Source organism: Mytilus galloprovincialis, chromosome 2 (genome assembly GCF_965363235.1).
Source record: "Mytilus galloprovincialis chromosome 2, xbMytGall1.hap1.1, whole genome shotgun sequence".
Classification (NCBI taxonomy): domain Eukaryota; kingdom Metazoa; phylum Mollusca; class Bivalvia; order Mytilida; family Mytilidae; genus Mytilus; species Mytilus galloprovincialis.
The window spans coordinates 69,461,402-69,481,856 of record NC_134839.1 but is presented as its reverse complement, the minus strand read 5'-3'; the positions used below and the strand labels follow the sequence as shown (position 1 = coordinate 69,481,856).

General features: G+C 31.4%; 1 protein-coding gene across 5 annotated transcripts in view; it reads right to left on the bottom strand.

Moving 5' to 3' along the window:
- The window catches only part of LOC143064252 (semaphorin-5A-like), an 81,050-nt gene that overhangs the window by 52,037 nt on the left and 8,558 nt on the right, over positions 1-20,455 (bottom strand). For 4 of the 5 annotated variants that reach the window (XM_076236939.1, XM_076236945.1, XM_076236943.1 and 1 more), the window contains exon 2: positions 9,803-9,976. In XM_076236939.1, coding sequence (XP_076093054.1) covers positions 9,803-9,920 — 118 coding nt within the window. In that variant the 5' untranslated portion in view covers positions 9,921-9,976. Of the gene's footprint in view, positions 1-9,802; positions 9,977-15,302; positions 15,397-20,455 lie in introns of those variants that run through there. The other variant, XM_076236940.1, reaches the window with a different exon arrangement.

Below are 20,455 nucleotides of genomic sequence, written 5' to 3'. Positions count from 1 at the left end.
GTTTGGCATAATTTGGAAACTTTTAAATGAAAATCCTCTTTATTGCTAATTTGGGGTGCTCTCTAAGGCGCTCTTGCTACACCCCTGCTAAGGGTATTTTGTCTTGATACACCAGCCATAAATTATTGCAAATTATTTGTGAAATTTTATACAAAATTATTAATTTAAAAACAAGGTATTAGGATGCTCTCCTCTTTACAATGCCAGCTCTGCTTTTTGGTAGACTGTCTTCACACATTAATAGACAAGTTACAGTTGCATAGCAAATAAAGGTAATTTTACTCTTGTCTACTGAAATTGATGTATTTTTCATAGAGATAATATCAGTTAGATTATAGGAGCATGCACTGTTGATATAATCCTTATCTCATCACTGATAAACTTCTATAGTCAACAGCAACTGTTACATGAGGTATATAGATACTAACATTGGCATCAACCACATGCATCTGATTTTGACCAAACAAACAAAAATTTATAAATAAAAACTTTTTGGAAGTGTTGGACATTTGTGTCAAATGTGTTTGCATTTCATCAATCCCAACAATCTCAAAGAGAATATACATGAACAGTAATGCATCTGAACTTGTGACATAAATTGTGTGCCTCTTTGATTTACATGAAGAAGCATGGTTGAAGACTGAATAAAAAATATAATATATTTAATTATCTTTTTCTTATTTGAGGAAATACTAAAAATCCAAAATATTCTTAAACTTTGTGTATTGTTTAATCTTCTAGATCCCTTTCTCCTATGTTATAGAGTTCTAAACTCATTTCTTTTCTAAAAGTACTAGAAAACAATCACCAAAGATGCTCATAAAACCGAAATCTTTCTATTGTAAACTTTTTGTCTTGATTGACTTACTAAGTAATATCAGACAAAAGAAGAGTGATAAAATTGATATAAAAGAGGGTGGAAGGAGTATATTTGTGCAATGTTTTGCAGTATAACAAACAAATCTTTAACTCTAACACCTGGTATCTGTAGATAAGTTTCCTATCAGAAATGTTTTTTATGGATTATTGGCTGATTATGTCTATTGGTAATTTCTGAATCCTTATGACATGATAAAATCTTTTAGTAATGTTTACATTATTTGTAATAACCATCAACACAACATGCAAGTTCCTTGACACTTTACAAGTTAGCTGTACTATACTAGTTCTTGCCAAACAGAAGTTCCCACCATCACACTTTAGGTATACCTGAATAGATCTATTCATTTATATTTGGGTGTATATAAGAGTTGTTTTTCAGCAACTCCTATGACAACATCAATATGTTTGATGGTTTGTAAGGTATAGTAGTCATTTCCATAACTGAATGAAATGGCAGACGGCATATTGTAATTACAGCACCCAAGGTCACTGAAGAGTAAATCATAACAAAAACTTAAATTACTTCACATCTTTTAATTAGGGAGAAATATGGCTGTTTATTTAGTAAACAGTTAAGTTTAAATTAATGAGCTTGCCATCCTGAGTGATGAAACCACATGTAGTTCACCAAGTGCAGCTGCATGTGATGAAAAAGTTTGTAAAAAGAAGATTCCTACCAAATGCACTGACATCTGGGAGATTTTATCATCTCTGTGATCTAAATACAAGATATCCAAGGGCAGTAAGTCAGACTTCAGGTATATGGTACACATCTTGTTTGCTTTGAAATAGATGTTACCAAGATATCCAAGGGCAGTAAGCTAATCTTTAGTTATATGGTACATATCTTGTTTGCTTTGAAATAGTCAATAGACAACTTTTGAGTTCGATGCATTTCCGTCAAAAACTCTGGTTTTAGTGAACATCATTTGTGCGTTTAGGGGCATCGTCACTTCTGTTCTAATGTTGAGCGAGTGGTTGGAAAAACTATAATACTTTATTGCACCAATTATTCGGCAAATTAAATTCTCATAATTGATAATCAGCACTGCTGTCATTAAGGAATTTTGATTAAGTACTTACAAAACAAAATTTATTTCTAGTTTATCCTGCACAATGATGATCACTAAGACGCTAGAAGAACGTTTATAGTGCAGGGATATAGGCGATCCCCTCTATCTGGTATATGACGTCATGAAGGCACGCATAATTGACGAGTTTTTCGGGTGATGGATGAACTCAAAAGTGGTCTATTCTGATACCAAGAAATCCAAGGGCAGTAAGCTAATCTTCAGTTATATGGTACACATCTTGTTTGCTTTGAAATAGTTGCTTAAATCAATTTTGATACCAAGATATCCAAGGGCAGTAATTCAGACTTCAGTTATATGGTACATATCTTGTTTGGTTTGAAAGTTTGCTTAAATCAATATTGCCAATCAATGGAGTGATATAGGTCATTGAAATATATATGATACTATAAAGAAAAAGAATTGATAGGAATTCACATAAAAAAGACCTTTATTGTTACATAACAGTTACATAACACTACATTTAATGCCTTGGTTTGAGCCAAGTCAGCTCTTGGTAAAAGATTACCTTAATACTGATAAGAATTTACTTTTTACTTATCTCAAACAAATGCAATGATAAGGCATCAATTATTCTAATCTCAAGGGAGAACCTGGGGTTTTATGTTTTGAGAAAAAAAGGAAAAGAAAAGTAGAAAAATTGATTTATCACCTATAAGACAAGTAAGCAATAAAAAGATATTTTCAGAATTTCTACAATGGCCAAAACAAGACACTTTTAAAATCAAAGCTTGTGACCTTGAAAGTATATTTTTCCAGAACACCTATCAAACTTATAAAAGAAGTGATGCCCATGTATGACTTATCTCCCTCATATCATTTTAAACAAATCCTAATATTTAGCTAGATTGGCTTATTATATATTTTACATCCTTTTTTTATCACCTGTCTGCCAGAGTAAATCATCTTTAAAACATGCCACTGTACTATGGAGATCCTAATTACCAGTAATGAAGAGAAACAGACCATTTAATTTGTTTTGGACAAATGGTAATTGCTGATATAAAACTGTAAACAACATGTCACTGTTAAACAAACAAGAAACTGCCCATGTTATTATTCTACACATAAACTTGACTATATCTGTCTCATAAAAACCTTCACTTACAGTCTTTATACATGTATAATTGGCCTGAAGTATCAAAAACTTTGAAATTTTATATCTTTTAAGAGTCTGTAATGTATACTACTCAAACTTACTTTCCTGTATCTTTTAAGATTCAAAAGCTTTTTGGATCTTATGATAATACACATGCTTATTAAATTGTCCCATATCCCACAAAATCTATAAGAATATCATACATGTGAGACTTTTCATTTTAACTATGATTAGAAATTCATTTGCCATATTTATGCCATATTTACGAACTAAGTAGATAGCAACTCATTCAAGTTGATGCCAAATCAGGCTTCAAAACCAAAAATGAATCAGTTTAATGCATTCAAGATGAACTTACTGGTAGATACATGCATGTATACCATTCTATTTTTACATTCATTATAGACATTTTTAAGTCCTAAAGGTTACTGATTACACACATTGTTTAGGTAGATTTGAAGACAAAAAGACACATTATTGGAATATTAATCAAAGGAGTAAGTTCGGTAAGTGCCATATTTGGCCCCAATTATAAAGATCATGGTTACAAGACAATAATTGTTTTAAGTTGCCTTAAAGACATGTGAAAAAGTTAAACAGAGCTGTTTTTGTCAAAGTTTAATTCTAACACAACGATTTTTACATTCCAAAACGGTCAAGATAAGGGATTTTGGTGAAATTTGACAAAATCAGCGGGATTTCAACCAAATAAAGGACCAGGAAACATAGAGCGCAGGCGTCGACAAGCTTAATATTCAAATAAGACATGTTAAATGTCTTCACAAACATTATTTTAAAAGATCTTTGTTGTCGACCTATGCGCTCTATGTTTCCTGTCAAATAATCTTTGGAAATTTACCCATTTTCATTGATTTTTTCGTGAAAAATCAATATGAGTACAACTTGTGACGTCATAATGAAACGCAGAAACGTAAAATTTTAAACAAAATTGCTTATATCCTATCTAGTCAATGTATTAGCTATAATTTATCGAGATATTGAAATCCGAATTTGAATTTTACGCTAAAAAAGTGGGCCATTTTAGGACCTTATCGAACATACTCCTTTCTTAATAAAACATTACTTAATTAGCTTATTTTGACAAATTACAGAATACAACTGTCACTTAATAACACAATACCAGTGTCACAAAACCTCTGTAAGAAAAGAAGCCAAATTAATAATATCAGTTTGATTGAAGAGGCTGTAGTGGACACAGTTTTCAATTCCAGCATTTGTCTGTTTAACTTCTTAATCCATCTGTTATTAAAACCATGTTATTGTAATCTTGACATTGGACAAATGAATTCTTCAGTCATCCATGATGACCTTACAAATATCCTTAAGTAGAGGAGCAGTCCTAAGAAAAGCTAATCTTTTTCAACAAAATTAATACTTTAATTTTATTTTAGAAACACAAAACTACATACCGGCATCAACACTTTAATTTTGTTAAACACAAAACTACATACCTGCAAGATGTCTTGTTAAATTGAGTGAATATTAAACTGTTTTAATCACTTATTTTTTCCCAATTTGATTTTGTCATTGTTAATTTAAAAAAAACCAAACTGTTTCATGCCATTAATTAAATTTGTATGACAGCAACTATGACTATTCTAGTATGTTTTCAATAGTTTGAAGTATTGTCCAATATGCAGTAGGCACTCGCTTACTGTGCATGCTGGTATCATTTGACAAATGAACAGTGATGAATCAAAGCATTGTTAAAGTGGAAAGGATTATACATGTACAATGTATACTCAGACATTATTGTTGGGGGAGATAGCATTGCCATGTTATATGAAAATACAAAACTTATCTCAGTCAAAATCTGGTATCTTATAAACTAAGAAAATATGGAAACTCAAAATTATGGATCAGGGCAGCAAATATGGAACAAGTCAGTGTTATAACATTATTAAATGTGCTTACTACTACATGTGTATTGAGTCTATTGACTGAATAAAAAAGAGAGCAAATTTTACCACTGTACTGCATTACATAACCTTCAATTCTGTGGGATACATACTACTTGCCAAAATAAAATTACATATCTAAGTAGAAAATAATGAATATTTCATATTTTCCCAATTGACTTCATAAAACATCCTGCCAAAAATTGGAATCATAGAAATTATATAGTTTGACATTAACAACTATATTTTAAATCTGATAGAGAGAACAAAAACCAACTGTAACCATTTGACTGCACAACACTTGTCACTGAACTCTCTAGATGTTCATTAAGGTCTGGAGGGGTTCCAAATGTACAGAAAAAGTAAATAAGTAGTATGTAATTTGTAGGATAAATGGAGTAAGTTTATATATAATGATGGGTTTAGAGCTATAGTTTTATTACAAAACAAGTTAGTAATGACAAATCCATCTGTTTTCATCCACTAAATTTTACACAAATCAGTTCTGAAGAATTTCACAATGGTGCCAAAAATGCAGTAATTTTTGCACAATTAAAATGATATGACGTAAACAATAAAGCTGAAACAATGCAGATTATTCGATTTGAAATATTTGTTCTAAAAAAATCAAATTACATCAACCAAAAGTACGTTTTCATGTCATGAAAGTGTTACAGCTAATGAAATGTATCAAATCTACTTTTTAATGATCTTCATCCATCTTGCCATAGATAATACTGCCATGATCTTACAGATAACTTATACCTATTACAATCACTATGATTTCAGTCTACATGCAGTCCTTTGGTCTATACCTTAGTTTGCAAAAAACAAACTGATCAGCCCCAACAATATAACTGACGCTGAAATTATACGAACAATTATATGTCTTTTCTAGTCCAATAATGTTGTTAGGTTGCTGTATCACAATCATATTCTGTATAATGTTCAGCATTCATTCTTTTCTTTAATGCTTTCAAATTCAAAATTAGTGAACATGATTTTGGCATGTACTAAAACGTTGAGTGGAGTGGAGTGGTGGAGTGTTGAAGTGCTGGAGTGTTGAAGTGGAGTCGTGGAGTGAAAACATGGAGTTGATACATGGAGTGTAGTTGAGTTGTTGGGTCAATAGTTTTAAAATTGAACCAATTTACCGGTATAAGATATTTTTTTTTAGCTTTAAAAATCATACAATGAATCTGGATGTTTGGTCTGAACAACTTCCAACTGCATTCATGTACATTCTATCAGTATAATTCACCTTGAATGTGCCATGGGTATGATTTAAGGTTACATCTCCAAACATCGGTCTATGTCGCACACACATTTAAACATGTCCTGAAATTTGTAAGATGCACCAAGAGGGCGTTAGCCCAAGTAGGTGTTTAGTAAATGTATTTAATTTACACCCCAAAATATTATGATTAAGTGATAGATTTCTATAATTTAGGAGGGGGTCTTTCAGCAATTTTACCTTAGTTAACAACATTCTGGTGTAAAAGAGAGGTGGGAGATACCAGAGGAACAGTCAAACTCATAAGTCGAAAAAACTGACAACGCCATGGCTAAAAAAGAAAAAGACAAACAATAGTACACACAATACAACATAGAAAACTACAGACTGAGCAACACGAACCCCAACACAAACTGGGGGTGATCTCAGGTGCTCCAGAAAGGTAAGCAGATCCTGCTCAACTTTGTTTCTCCCATCGTGTGGCTCATGTTAGTACAAATCCGAAAATAAGTCCCGGTTGGTCACATTCGGGAAAAGGGGACGGGATTGTAGTTACGACATTAGGTACATACAGCTATCATATGTGAAAACGGATATTTCTTAAAGGTCAATCAACTCGTGATGGGGTCCTCTAAAACATAAGAAGGGATGATTTCAACTTCACCACTTGGAAACTCTTGGTTTAATAGCTTCCTTGTGAGCAGCAACCCTCTATCAATGAAATCATGATAGGAAATACAACCCTGGAATATCTTACCAACTTGGAGATATATACTGCGTATGCAGGCGCTGTTGGAATGTTGCTACATAGAAATGGAAAGTTCACAATTGGGAAGCTGAAATCATCTCTGTTGATGTAAAGTTTAGTTTTCTACTAACTCTCATTGTCAATTTCTAGATGTACGCCAAGATATGAGGCAAACTTAACTGTAACTGTTGCATCCTTTATCTCAAGTTCTATGGGATAGATGCGTTCAACATAGTCACCAAATTTTGAATTATTAAGTGAGAGAATGATTTTACTTGCAAAGCAAACTTAAAGTTATAAACTACAAGTTTATACAAAAAGCACAGTATAGACAGAAGTCGTTTGTAAGAAAAACAACACTTGGATTCTATATGATTCATTTGAAATTTGCTTATTTTTTCACTCCATGACTCCACTCCACTCCACTCAATGTTTTAGTACATGCCCATGATTTTAGGGGATCTGAATTTAGGATTATAAAAGGAGTCTTATTTTCTTTATTTTGCTGGCTTGTAAATTGCTGGGGGATACTTTGTATTGAAAAGAATAGTGTCAATCAATAAGAGTGTCTGTCTAGCTCAACAGGCTCAAATTTGACCATGTACTTTTGTAAATTATTGATTTTCTTTGACAGAAGTGTTTTGCTTGATAACAATGGTATTTTAGAAAAAATCCTGTATAATAAATTGGCACTTCAACCAAATCTTTACATTTCAACACAAAAATTATTCTATCCACCTTTCAAAATTTACAAGGAGGTCATGCTAAGATTACAAAATAATGGACATGACTAAAATTATAAATGGTACTTCTTGTCTCATAGAGTGCATAATTGGGGCACTACAACCCCATAGAATGTCCAATACAACCCCATAGGATGTCCAATACTTGTGTTTAAATAGCTCAATACTTGATATTGTTGTTGATTACTAAGTGTTCACAATCTGTCATTTATCTTTTTACCAGGTGGGTCGAGTGTGATAAATAGTGAATTCAAATGTCTCAGATCACATGCATTCCACTGAATTATCATGTTCTTACCAATTTTAAATAATTCACACATACTCTCAATTTAAATTTACAAGATTCTTGTCTGAATTTACCTTCACATTTCAAAAGATTTACAACTCACTAGCTTAACTCAAATCTCCAGATTTTACCACTGACACATATGACAGTGGGGTGTCTAAATATCTGCATACTTTTTAAAGAAAAGTTCTGTATAGTGGATATTTGATTACAAATATAGAAGATAGTTATAACTTGATTAAAATTTATGTTTGACAAATATTTAATTACTTGAACTCAAATTATACCACATATAACATGACCTTATATGTAGAAATGAAAGGACTTTAACTAAGCAATCTCACTTAGAATGCAACCAAACATAAAAGTGCAACAGTTATAAGGATCTGCTGGTATATTTTTTCTGTTTCCTTTTAGTTGATTCTTTTATCTGATGATTACAGAGAGTAAAATTAATCCCAATGTAATCAAATTGTCAGTTTACTTCTAATGTAAATATATGGAGAATGTGTCCAATGGACACAGATGAAGCCCCCACTTCATATAAGGATACAAAGGAGGACATCTTTGAGAACAGTTCAAGTAACACCACCCAAATTCTTCATAAAAAAGGTAATCTTTCAAGGGACCACTAAATCTTGATTATTAATGGTCTGTATTTCAATCGAAGTAATTCAAATTCAACATCAGACTTTCTTAAAATTGAAATAAAGTTGTGCAGGCACTTACTAATAAAAGTTGAAAACACATGTATACTTTATGCTATAACAGCTGACAACTATAAGCCTGCATATAATGAAACAGATTTGTAAAATAAAGTCTTCTTAGACATGACTCATTTTAATATGAAAACTCAATAGCCCGAATTAAGTCAATCATTACAAAGTGCTCTAAAAAACAAAGTTGCTTTATCATTTTGATTTGAAGAGATCACACATGAACAAAATCACTCCAATAGAAGGACATGTTTTGTCCATGATTGATAACCTATAACAAAATATATCATTACATAACACGTTGTGGTAACCAAATACCATTTTGTCATTCAAGTTTACTTTGCGGGTGTTAGAAAGATGGATATTATTCACATCGATTTGTCAAAAATTATGTCTTAATCAATAACGTAAAACATAGATTAATCAGCCAGACAAATGTTTATTTAACTTGTTATAATCTTAAACCAAATGTTATGTGTCATAGTACTTCAGATAAAAAAATAAAGTGAAAATGTCAAGAAAGACCTGCTATTTGGTGCAGATACTTGATGTCAAGAAAGCCCAGTAAGTTGGTGCAGATACTTGTCAACTATAGTACCATGTCATTTCTGCACCAATTTTTCACATGCATAAAAAAAAACAAAGTTTCATTCATAATGCAAATAAGTAGATAAATGCATTTTACTCTAACATCTAAATTCACAGCTTTAAAGTAAATGCATTTTGCCTTTTCAGTGTACAGTCCCACCTTAAGAGATATAAATTCTTCAATATACAACTTTTTTGTGGTGATACTGAAGTACAAGTTGGTCCAACTTTAAGTCCAGCTTCAAAATCTCAGGATTCAATCTTGACCCTCGTATAAGACAGACAAATTTTGGCATTTTTTATGCAGCTGACAGTAACTAACTGCCACTAAAACCAATGCAAATCCAGAAATTTATTAATTTCCTGCATGAATGTTTGTTTGATTATGATTAAATTGATGTTCATCATAATAATTTATATTGATGTATATATGTTTCTGTCCTGGATACACATACAACACTATCTCAAACTCATCTCAAAGTATTAAAAAACTTACCTTCATAACTGGTAAAGCGGAAATCAAACTCCTTTGGGAATGATGGGTTAACTTCTGTTGTAGTGGCATACACCGTTGTTATAACAACAAATTGGAATACGATCCTCCAAAATGTCATTCTGGATGTCTATTTCTTGTCCACATTTCCATTTCACTGCATGGACCACAAGATTTCTGAAAAAAGATCATGAAATTCATTGATTAATTTTTTGTAAAATTTAAAAAAATATTACATGCTATAAATTTCCAATTTACAAGATAAATTACCTTTTAACTTTGTACAACGTGACTTCTCTATTAGTAAACTAAAAATTTGTTTACTAATTTTTGAGACTATTATGTAAGAGGGTACTTAAAAATAATAATAGTTGATGTTTAATATAATTCAATTTATAAGGTTGACATGCATGGAAGAAGTGTTTCTTAGATGAATAAAGAATTATGGTAACTGCTTCAATGGGCTTCATTTATCATAATTTTAACTAACAGTAGTTCATATACATGTATAGTATTACAGTAAGTGATTAAATGAACATGCACACTGCCTTCAATCATACATATAACAAAGTTTTATGAAGACTGCAGACTTTTTTCATGTTCTATCAATTTGTCTTATTATGACTAGCTTATTTTCAGTTAGCATGAGATTCTGTTTTTAATGCCTTTAATCAAATTTTGCAACTAAAACCATGAAAAAGGATTCAAAGTTGTTATAGTTTTGATTTATTTTTCCTTTAATATGCAAAATTATAAGAAACAATCAATTGGGAATGTGTCCATGGGAAACATATCATGCCCAAGTTGCCCATGCTTGCATATAAATTTATAAAGGGTTGGTAAAAACAACACTATTTGTACTTAATCTGGGTTTTGTTGTAATTAGCATTGTGTACAAGTTTCATAAAATTTGCTTAAGCCAAACTAAAGTTAGAAAACAAAAATGTAAAATTCTGCAGTTTTTCATTTGTAAAGGGGCATAACTCAATAACAATAAAAGTGAGGCCACCAAAGTTCAAACTTTTGGTTGAGGCAAACTAAAGTTAGAGAACAGAACTAATTTTTTCGATGTACGTACAGACAAACAATGGTAAATCTTAATGATCCTTCCCCTAAGTTGGGGAAATACAAATGTTTTTGATACATCATAAGGGAATTTCAAAAACTATTACTCTTCAGAGGTACCTGAAGCCAAACAATGGAAATTCAAAAGTAAATTATTACAAAGCAACAAATAACATTCCTCCTCAAAAATAACTGAAGAAAAAAAACCAGCTAGCTAAGGAATAATTGTTTATTAGTAGGAGATGCTCATGTCAAAAAAAAAGAAGCTAAACCTCATTTTGTCAATAACATAAAACATATCAAGCTACAGCATCCCATAAAGATGTACTAAGCTAAAGATTGCAATTCAATATGACTGGCACACATTAAGTGTATAGTATATGTATTATATAATAACAAGATACCATAACTACTTTGATGCACTCAAAGTCTATACTTATATTTTCCTCTCCTATTAGATAATATACTCATATTGTACAGTTCTTATTACAGAAGGCTTTATATTTATGTCTGCATATGTGAATTATTACTGAAGACAGATGAAGACCATTAATTATATTGCTGATCTATAGTTTTATAATTCAATGTTTTTTAATATGCTTTCTTATTTTCATTTGAATGAAGGTATAGAAGGAATGTATACCTAACAGCAGGCTGGTTGTAGTGAACCTAATCCCTTACATGACACCTTCATACAACTCATTATCCTATACAGGTGGTATATATTTTCTGTCTATAAAGAGCAATAATTAATACGTCCTTATATGGTTTCATATTTACCTGTCGACCTTACAAACGAGATGTATCAAATACGATAAAAAATATCATAAACAATACAATTTGTCGCCAAAGGGTAATTCCCACAGCTGATAAATATTCATTCATTTAAATTTCTTTTTTCTGAATGAATTTTACAGATTAGCTGTCTAGAACATCAGAATAAGGAGTAAATTTGATCGAAGGGTGGATCTGAGGTGCCTGATACCTATTCTGCTGCAATCTTTTGTTTTCTGAACTATTAACACTTTATCTAACAATTCATTCCCTAACAATGCTGCATGATCTTTCACTGATAATATTACCTAATTTCTTGAATTAAAGCCTTTCAAAAAACTATAATAAGGTATCAGAACTATCTACTTAAATTTCCTATTGTTTTGATTAACTGACAAACTAATTCTGGTTATAGACCAATGCAACCAAATTATAAACCCTTAAATCTAATAAGATCAGAAGTATGATGGTAGTTTAGATTGTCCATGCTATCTATACAGTGTAGATACCAGGGGAGGATCCTGTCATTTTTAAAAGGGGTCCCATCCCAGGAGAACATGGGGGGGGGGGAGATTCCAACTATATGTCCCCATTCAAATGCATTGAACGTTGTAAAAAAGGGGGTTCCAACCCCAGAACCCTCCCCCTGGATCCGCCACTGGATACCAAAAGGTCAATCTCACAAATGGAAAAACAAATTGACACCGCATGGCAAAAAAAACAAAAACTGACGAAAAGACACACAACAGTACACAAAACACAACCTAGAAAACTGAAGACAAAAATGAACCCCAACAAAAACCTGGGTCGATCTCAGATGCTCAGGTTCAAAAGAAAATTAATTATATAAACTACATATGAATAAAGCGACATATAATAAAGCCACATGATCATGACAAAGTAAAACTTTTAGTGCACATTAGATTATAATAATATTTTGTAAATGGAGTAAATCCAATGGACTACGTAGAAGTGAACCTAATCCCCTACATGACACCTTTATTCAACTCACTAATACAGGTATACATTTTCCGTCTATAAAGAGCAATAATTATTACATACTTTAATACATACTGAAATGGTTTCATATTTACCTGTCAACCTTACAAACCCTATGTATCGAATACCACAAACATACTAAAGGGGTTTTATCATTGTAGGCTTCCAGCAAAAAAAAAAGCATACTCATTATGGGATTTCAAAAAATCAAGAGTGCTTTTCAAAAATTATTCCTCTAGTTTTCAAACATCAGCATAAAAGGTTTAAAATTAACCAAGTACAGTGTAACCTGCCTAATCCAACACCTGAGTATTTCAACATCCTGCTAAATTTTAACAGACACATTTTCGTGGTCCCAAATTATGCCTTTCCTTGCAGAAAAAAACCTGAGTATTTTGACACCCTGCTTAATCCAACATTATTTTCTGGTCCCCTTGTGTGTTGGATAACACAGGTTGCACTGTATTTATATCCATCTTTTGTGTACATCCCAACCAATGCACATCATTTACTTTCAAAACCATTATAAATGCATCTCACTTTCATACAGTTTAATTTTAGTCTAGAAATCAAAACTGCCTCTCTGTAATATCCTTGACTTGAAAGCATGAGGTTATGAGTTATATCCTTGACCGACTCAAACCAGAGATTTTTTAAACTGTTTTATGCTGTTTTTCACATGGGGAAATTTTACTTATAAAAGTCTAACAGCCTGTTAAGTAATGCTCAGTAAAGAGCAAGATTAAAATGGCCAGGCAATGAGAGAGACGTTACTTCGTGAACTAAAAAATTCAAAATCACACCCAGAGTGTCAATCTAGTACAAAACAGGGTTCATATTCATATCACATTCCTAAAAATGCATGTTATTATTAACATCTGGTCATTAAATATCCATTCATCCATACTTAGCATTTTGTAATTACTCAAGTTATGATATTATAGTCAAGTTATGATATCATAGTAGTATAGTAACTGTGGTTTGCGAATTTTGTAGCTAGACAGCTTGCTTAGTATGGCAGACAAGAAATAAACATGGCATAAAACTAAAACCACAATACAAATTTTGAATAAACTGCAGATAAAACCTCTTGTATTTTGTAAATGTGCAAATTCCCCCATCTTTAACTGATAATAAAACCTCTTTCTTACCCATTCTTACATCTATAACCTTCTCAAGAATTATGTAATGAACATTCCAAAAACTACACAACTAGTTTATACATTTTGTTCTAATATAAACACATTCTCTGCGCCATTATTTTCAAAATCATGTAAATTAATATATTGGCTCATCTCCTACTCGTACTGTTAACATTTTATTTGGATCATCATTTTGTTGGGTTTTTATTGTATAAATATCAAAACTTGGCTCTATTCCTACTTGCACTGCTGTTATTTAAACTACTGTATTGCCAGAACTGATCTTAATAGAACATTTTTGTGATTTATTGTGAAATTATATCATTCAAATTAGTGCAAATTATTAATCATAATCAAAATTAACTATTACGCCTACATTTCTGAGATAAAGTATAAAAGCCTTTTCAAAAATATGTCTGTAAATGCATGTTTTCATTTAAATCTAAATCAGAACTTTGTATGTAAAATCTATTTTCTGCTTTATGGATATGGGGAATGTTTCAAAGAGACAACAATCCCAACCAAAGAGCAGAAAACATCCCAATGCCAACAATGGGTTTTAGTCTTCTTGGATTATATTGGAATGTACAAGGAGACATTCCATCCCCATAAGATCTTTCTAAGTTTGGAGAAATATAGGATAGAAGTAAAACTTTACCGAAAAATTATTGAACACAATTTTTTGTACCATGTGAGTTTTAAAATATCAATATATGCATTGCCACTGGTTTTCTGAGAACTGAACTTAACCAGAGCCTGAAATGTAGTTCATGGTAAAAGTTTTTATTTAATAGGACTAGTGTTGACATGGACTCATAAAAAACAACCTTAATGCAAAAGGTATTTTACATATCGTAAAGTTGGGATGGATAGATGTACATAGAGGCTTTGCACCTTCCATTTTCTACCTCAGTGATGTAATATTACTATAATACTAATGCAAAGAAAACAATGTTTATAGATGGCTTAATGTCTACTGAAGAATTCGGTTCATCAAGAGCTGGCTGACTTCCCAATACTATTTATTGTAACATCTTTGGTTTATTACAATTATAATAAACATGCTTTATTTCCTATACATTGGCATCATCTTTATCATTATTTGTATGTAAACTGTTCACACAGTCATTACAAAACATAAGTATCTTATATCTGTCTTATTCTGGTTTCAACTGCATGTATCATTAATTAGTCCACATTTTTTCTTTTCATTTATTGCTTCATAATGCTGAGTTCTTCAATTTCACTCAGACTATCAAAAATGCATTTATTAAATATCTTACCTAGACATCTTGGACAATATATATAAAATAATTTGAATACTTTTACCTGAATGTATCAGCATTTATTGATGCTTTTTTGACAACTACTTTCTTCAAATTCATCTCGTATTTAAGCCTTACTTTTACTTATAAATGAATATAATTATTTGTAAATACAATACCAATACATTATCAAGATTAGCTGACCATAAGTTGTAAGAAAAGTGATATTTTATTAAGTTAATGAACAATTAACTCTACCTTGAATGTAAATTTTATGGACTAAAAGCCACCTCCATCAAAAATTAAACATTAAAAAAGGATTAATTCACACTGTCCAGATTTTTAATATCCATAAACTGCCTAAAACTTTTCACACCACAACTGTGAAAACTGTTATTTATCCATAAAAATAATAGTCCCCCAAAGGTATATACTGGATCTGGCTAATGTACATTACAACACCTGATACAAGGGCAGATAATTTATGTCTAGATATAGGACATTAATCTGCTTGACCAGTGGTCACTTCTTGTTAGGCAGTGATTTATGTAGAACAGATTGTTCTGACATGGACATCAAATAACAATTAGTCACATTTTATTTGTTGTCAAAGTAAGTAAACATATGTCTGCTTAAGCCATTTCAATTTTCTAACTTGACCCCAACCTTTGTACTTTTCTGTAAAGTATGTAATGAGTGTGACATCTTAAAAATATGACCTATATACAGTTTCTCCCTAAAATTATCTAATAAACTTCTGATCAATCTAAAAGAAATTGAAAAAAAACTGCTGACATACAGAAAGTGCTTCTTTTTAACTTCAATTAATGTAAGAGTATGCAATATCCACCCCAATAATGCAATACATAACATGCTTAAAAGCAAACAAATTGTAAAGGAACTGAAATTTGACATTGCTGCTGCTGGCGTTTATGTCTGAAGATAGGTGCCTTATGTCTTACCCTCACAACATTTTAGCAATTTTGACATAAACTCTAACAAGAATAGCCAGATTCTGACACCTTCTTTCTTTCCAATGCTTTATCACATTAAAATTCAGTGTTCTCACTACTAAGGACATTAAGATCAGATTTTTTGCCTTGAAATTTGAATATAACTAAATTTGATCTGTTTTTGTAAAGACAAGAAATAAATCATTTTATCATATTTATATTAACAATGTAATAATGATGTTGCAAGCTGTACAGTTATGTCACAAAAGATAAAACACTAACAAATCTTTGCAGATTTTCACAATAAGTTCTGCTTTTTGATAAAAATCCAATGTAAAATTAAAAATGTCTGAGAAGAGATCGCATTCACAAAGTGGAATACAACTACATAAAGTAAGGAGCTTATGCACTTTCTGCAGTATCAAGTATTAGATATACCCCTAAGGGCGTTAGCCTGGTACAGTATATACATGTATCTAAATTACACCATGATATCATAGATAAATGCAAAATGATAGCTTTCAATAGTCAAGATGGGGTCAGGAAAGTGACTTATTTCAGGAAAGAGCAAGATAAATGCAGGATATCTTATTTATGCATGTAATTACATCATAGTGTAATTAAATTTACACGGAGGTAATATTGCACACAAAATTTATCTGACATTAATCAAAAGCTTTAGGTCTTCACTGACACTCATGGTGGTGGATCCAGAACTTTTGTAAAGGGCCTGCTGACTGATTTAAGTGAGGACCCCTCCAGTCATGCTTCAGTGATTTCCTATATAATCACCCAAATTTTTCCCTTGAAAAGGGGGGCACACGACCCTCAGGGCCCCCCAGAATCCACCTGAGGTCTAACAAGGCTTCATCTAAACTTGAAGATAATCAAAAATGTTGCTTCATTTGCTAAATTTAGCGAACTTTGAACCCATATGTTATCTGTTTTTTTAACAAAGTTTGATGATGATGTTGATTATGAAGATATTTCCTGTATATCTTATCTATAACATCAGGAAGTTATCCTCATACTGAAAACAGGTAGTTTTTATGTACAGGCTTCAGTAGAAATAAACCATTATCTGACATCTTCATTTATTATTGATCTGATCAGGTAAAGGATGGGTATAGTGAGGATAAGATATACTCAAACTCAAATAAGAAGGACCATATCATCATTTGGAAGTTAATATTAAAATCATATAAATCATTGATGGCCATTGATTCTGCATTAACATTAGCTAAAACTTAAGTATAGTGTTTTAGAAACACGAGAATGCTCACTAAAAGTTAGTTGTTGACTTACAGACTTTGCAAAGAATTGTTTTAAGCTAGCTCTTTGTTTTATTGCCTTATTTTCAAACAAATCTGTAAAGCCTTTAAAATTGACTGTGTTCTTTTGGATCACCAAATTTCTAATTACTCAATGAGAGAATCTTCAGAACTTGTCTCTCCTTACTTAAATAGACTGATATTACTTTCTATACTGTTGTGATTGTTACTTTTTTTGGAATAATTAGCAGACTTTTTTCAAAATTCATAGAAATAAAGGAAATATAACTGTTGCAGCTGCATGTAAAATATTAATATATTAATATATCTTCCTACATAGAGAGTGTCAGCCTCCAGGATGCAGCTTAATGATGTAATTATCAGGATCATGACCTTCTATATATTACCCAAGAACAGGTAGTTACAGGTAATTAATGTCATATGTAATTAACAACAGGTAAAAACATTCTACATCTAAATCAGCTGATCTTGTACATACAGAGGGTAGTGACTGCACATGAAGGGCAAGATGAGCTAAACTAAGATATGACAATGCAACACATTCTCTGCATGCTGGATCAGTTGTGAAATGTTGGTCAACCAAAACAGAGCAAGTCTTCATTGAACACTAATGTACTATATACTTTAAAGCAGCTCTGAATCTTTAGGTATAACAGTTAAACAAAGGCTTGGTAAAGTTCAATTTTTAAATGAAATGAAGTCAACCTCAAACTGCCAGTCATAATCATCATACACTAATAGAACAAAAATCAGACAAATTTTCAGCAGGTAGGATTTCAGACAAACAGACATGGATAGAACATATAAAATACAAGTCAAAAACTAACAGCTTATTTCTTGTCAATCAAGGTTAAACAATCATTTTCGTGTGATGACAAATAAAGCCATAATATGTTACAACATGATACCTGACTAGAATTGCTTTCCTTTTACATTATCTAGGAATGAAACATTTATATCTATGATCTTAAGGTTAAATAATTTCCTTGTAAACATTATTCCTTCTAAATATAAACAAGAATGTGTCCATAGTACACATATGCCCCATCATTTTCTATGTTCAGTGGACCGTGAAATTGGGGTCAAAACTCTAACTTGGTATTAAAATTAGAAAGATCATATAATAAGGAACATGTGTATTAAGTTTCAAGTTGATTGAACTTCAACTTCATCAAAATCTACCTTGACCACAAACTTTAACTTGAAGCGGGAGCTGCGGGACACATGAAGAGAGGAACAGACAAACAAAAGAAGGAACAGACAAACAGAGGGAAGAACAGACAAATGAATAAACAAATGAACAAATTTAAGAACGAAATCACAGACCAAAAAACATAATATCCCTAAGTGGTGCATAAAAATACAAAAAACACTTTTGGATGGTTCTTGTTTAATAACTTGCTAGATACACAGTGAAGATTCAAAATATTTATTTAAACTGCTGCACTAATACTGGTCTGAATTATTTCACAACAAAAGATTTTAGACAGAATAGAATAATATGATTCAAAATTGTTTAAAAAGTTAACAATAAAGTATATATAAGCTGATTAAAATACATATCTCTATTAGGTCAAAATACTTGATCTCTTGTCAAATACACAGATCTGGGTAAACAGTATTTAATCTGCTTAGGGTCACCCTATACATGAAGATTTAACTAGCTCAGGGGTTTATAGCTATAGGATAGACCAAATGACCAGACGATAAACTAGTTCAATGATTTAGCGGAGAGAAAATACAAAACCTTATGGGGTCTTCCAAGCCCATGAAGATCTGTCAAATTCTAAACTTTTCATTTTATAAATTCTGAAATTTATGTAAGTGTGAATCATTATCACCTTCTCAAAAGATAAGTTTATTAGATTTTCCTCTTGATAATCTAAACTGACAATCAATTATAATCCAAATAGGGTACTTATCACAAATTCTCACTTTTTATTATGTGTTAATAAGCCCTTTTGAAAATATACCATAAATTAAAGTGTCCCTTAACATTATTTAAGTGGTAATTTTGACCCTCCTAAATTTGTACACAGCTTCAAAATTGTGAATGACACCTATCTACTTAAGTATAGAAGTTGTTCAAAATTGTTCTTTTCTTATATATACATATATTATGAAAGATTCATTCAGCCAAAAATTAAATCAACCGATTTTGTCATCAAAATATTTACAGAGGAAGGCTTTCAAGAGGACAATTACATGGGATTATTAACAGACCTTTACAAAAGCTAAGTCTAAAAATCTCTCACATTCTTGTTTAAATAATTCAATAATCCTGGCAATACATTCACTGACCACACTCAAAGTTTTTATTTGTAAATATGGCCTATTGATAGAAGTTTAAAATATTTGAAGTTTATATTGGTATTTAAGTTTTATTGTTATGGTTATGTAACTATAATACTATAGATAGCTATGGGATCATGTACACCATTTAAGGCTTACTGTAACGTATGATAAAATGATAGAGGATAAACTGTTATCAATGTCCAATAACTATAAAATATGTATCTTATATTATCACAAAGGTATGCAGAATGGAAAATAAAATGAGTATATTAACTAATGACATACCTTTTATAAACTATTACAATTTTTCTGGATTTTAGCATGTTTTAATTTTCTTAAACATGAATTCTCTATCACTAATTCAGATAAATAAGCAGTACTTAGGCAATAGACCGGTAATTGGTAGAACTCCACCAAATATTTGACACTTTAAACATAAAAAATTACCAACTGGACAAAACAAGGCATTAGTTCAGACTAAACACTCTTGAACATCAAAAATACTTCTATCTATCCTATCACTTTGTTTTTACATATGTTATCTTGTGGCTCACAAAAACAACTAAGTTAACAGGTTTAAATGTTTACTTTTTTAATTAACTGTTGGGTTTATCTTGTTTTGTCTGAAAATGCTTAGATTTATTCAATATAAACTGTGCAGCATCTCAAGTATTTACAAAGCTGTACTAGAAAACCAAGATTACAATGTATATAAGATACAGTGTCTTATACGTGATATGACCAGAATTGTTTTTCTGGATGAGTAGTTTGGTTGAATCTATACATAAAATCTGAGGGCATTCTTCAGGCTGTACTATAAAATATACAAGAGTTGTTAGATACAAGAACGATTCTTTAAGTACATGTACTG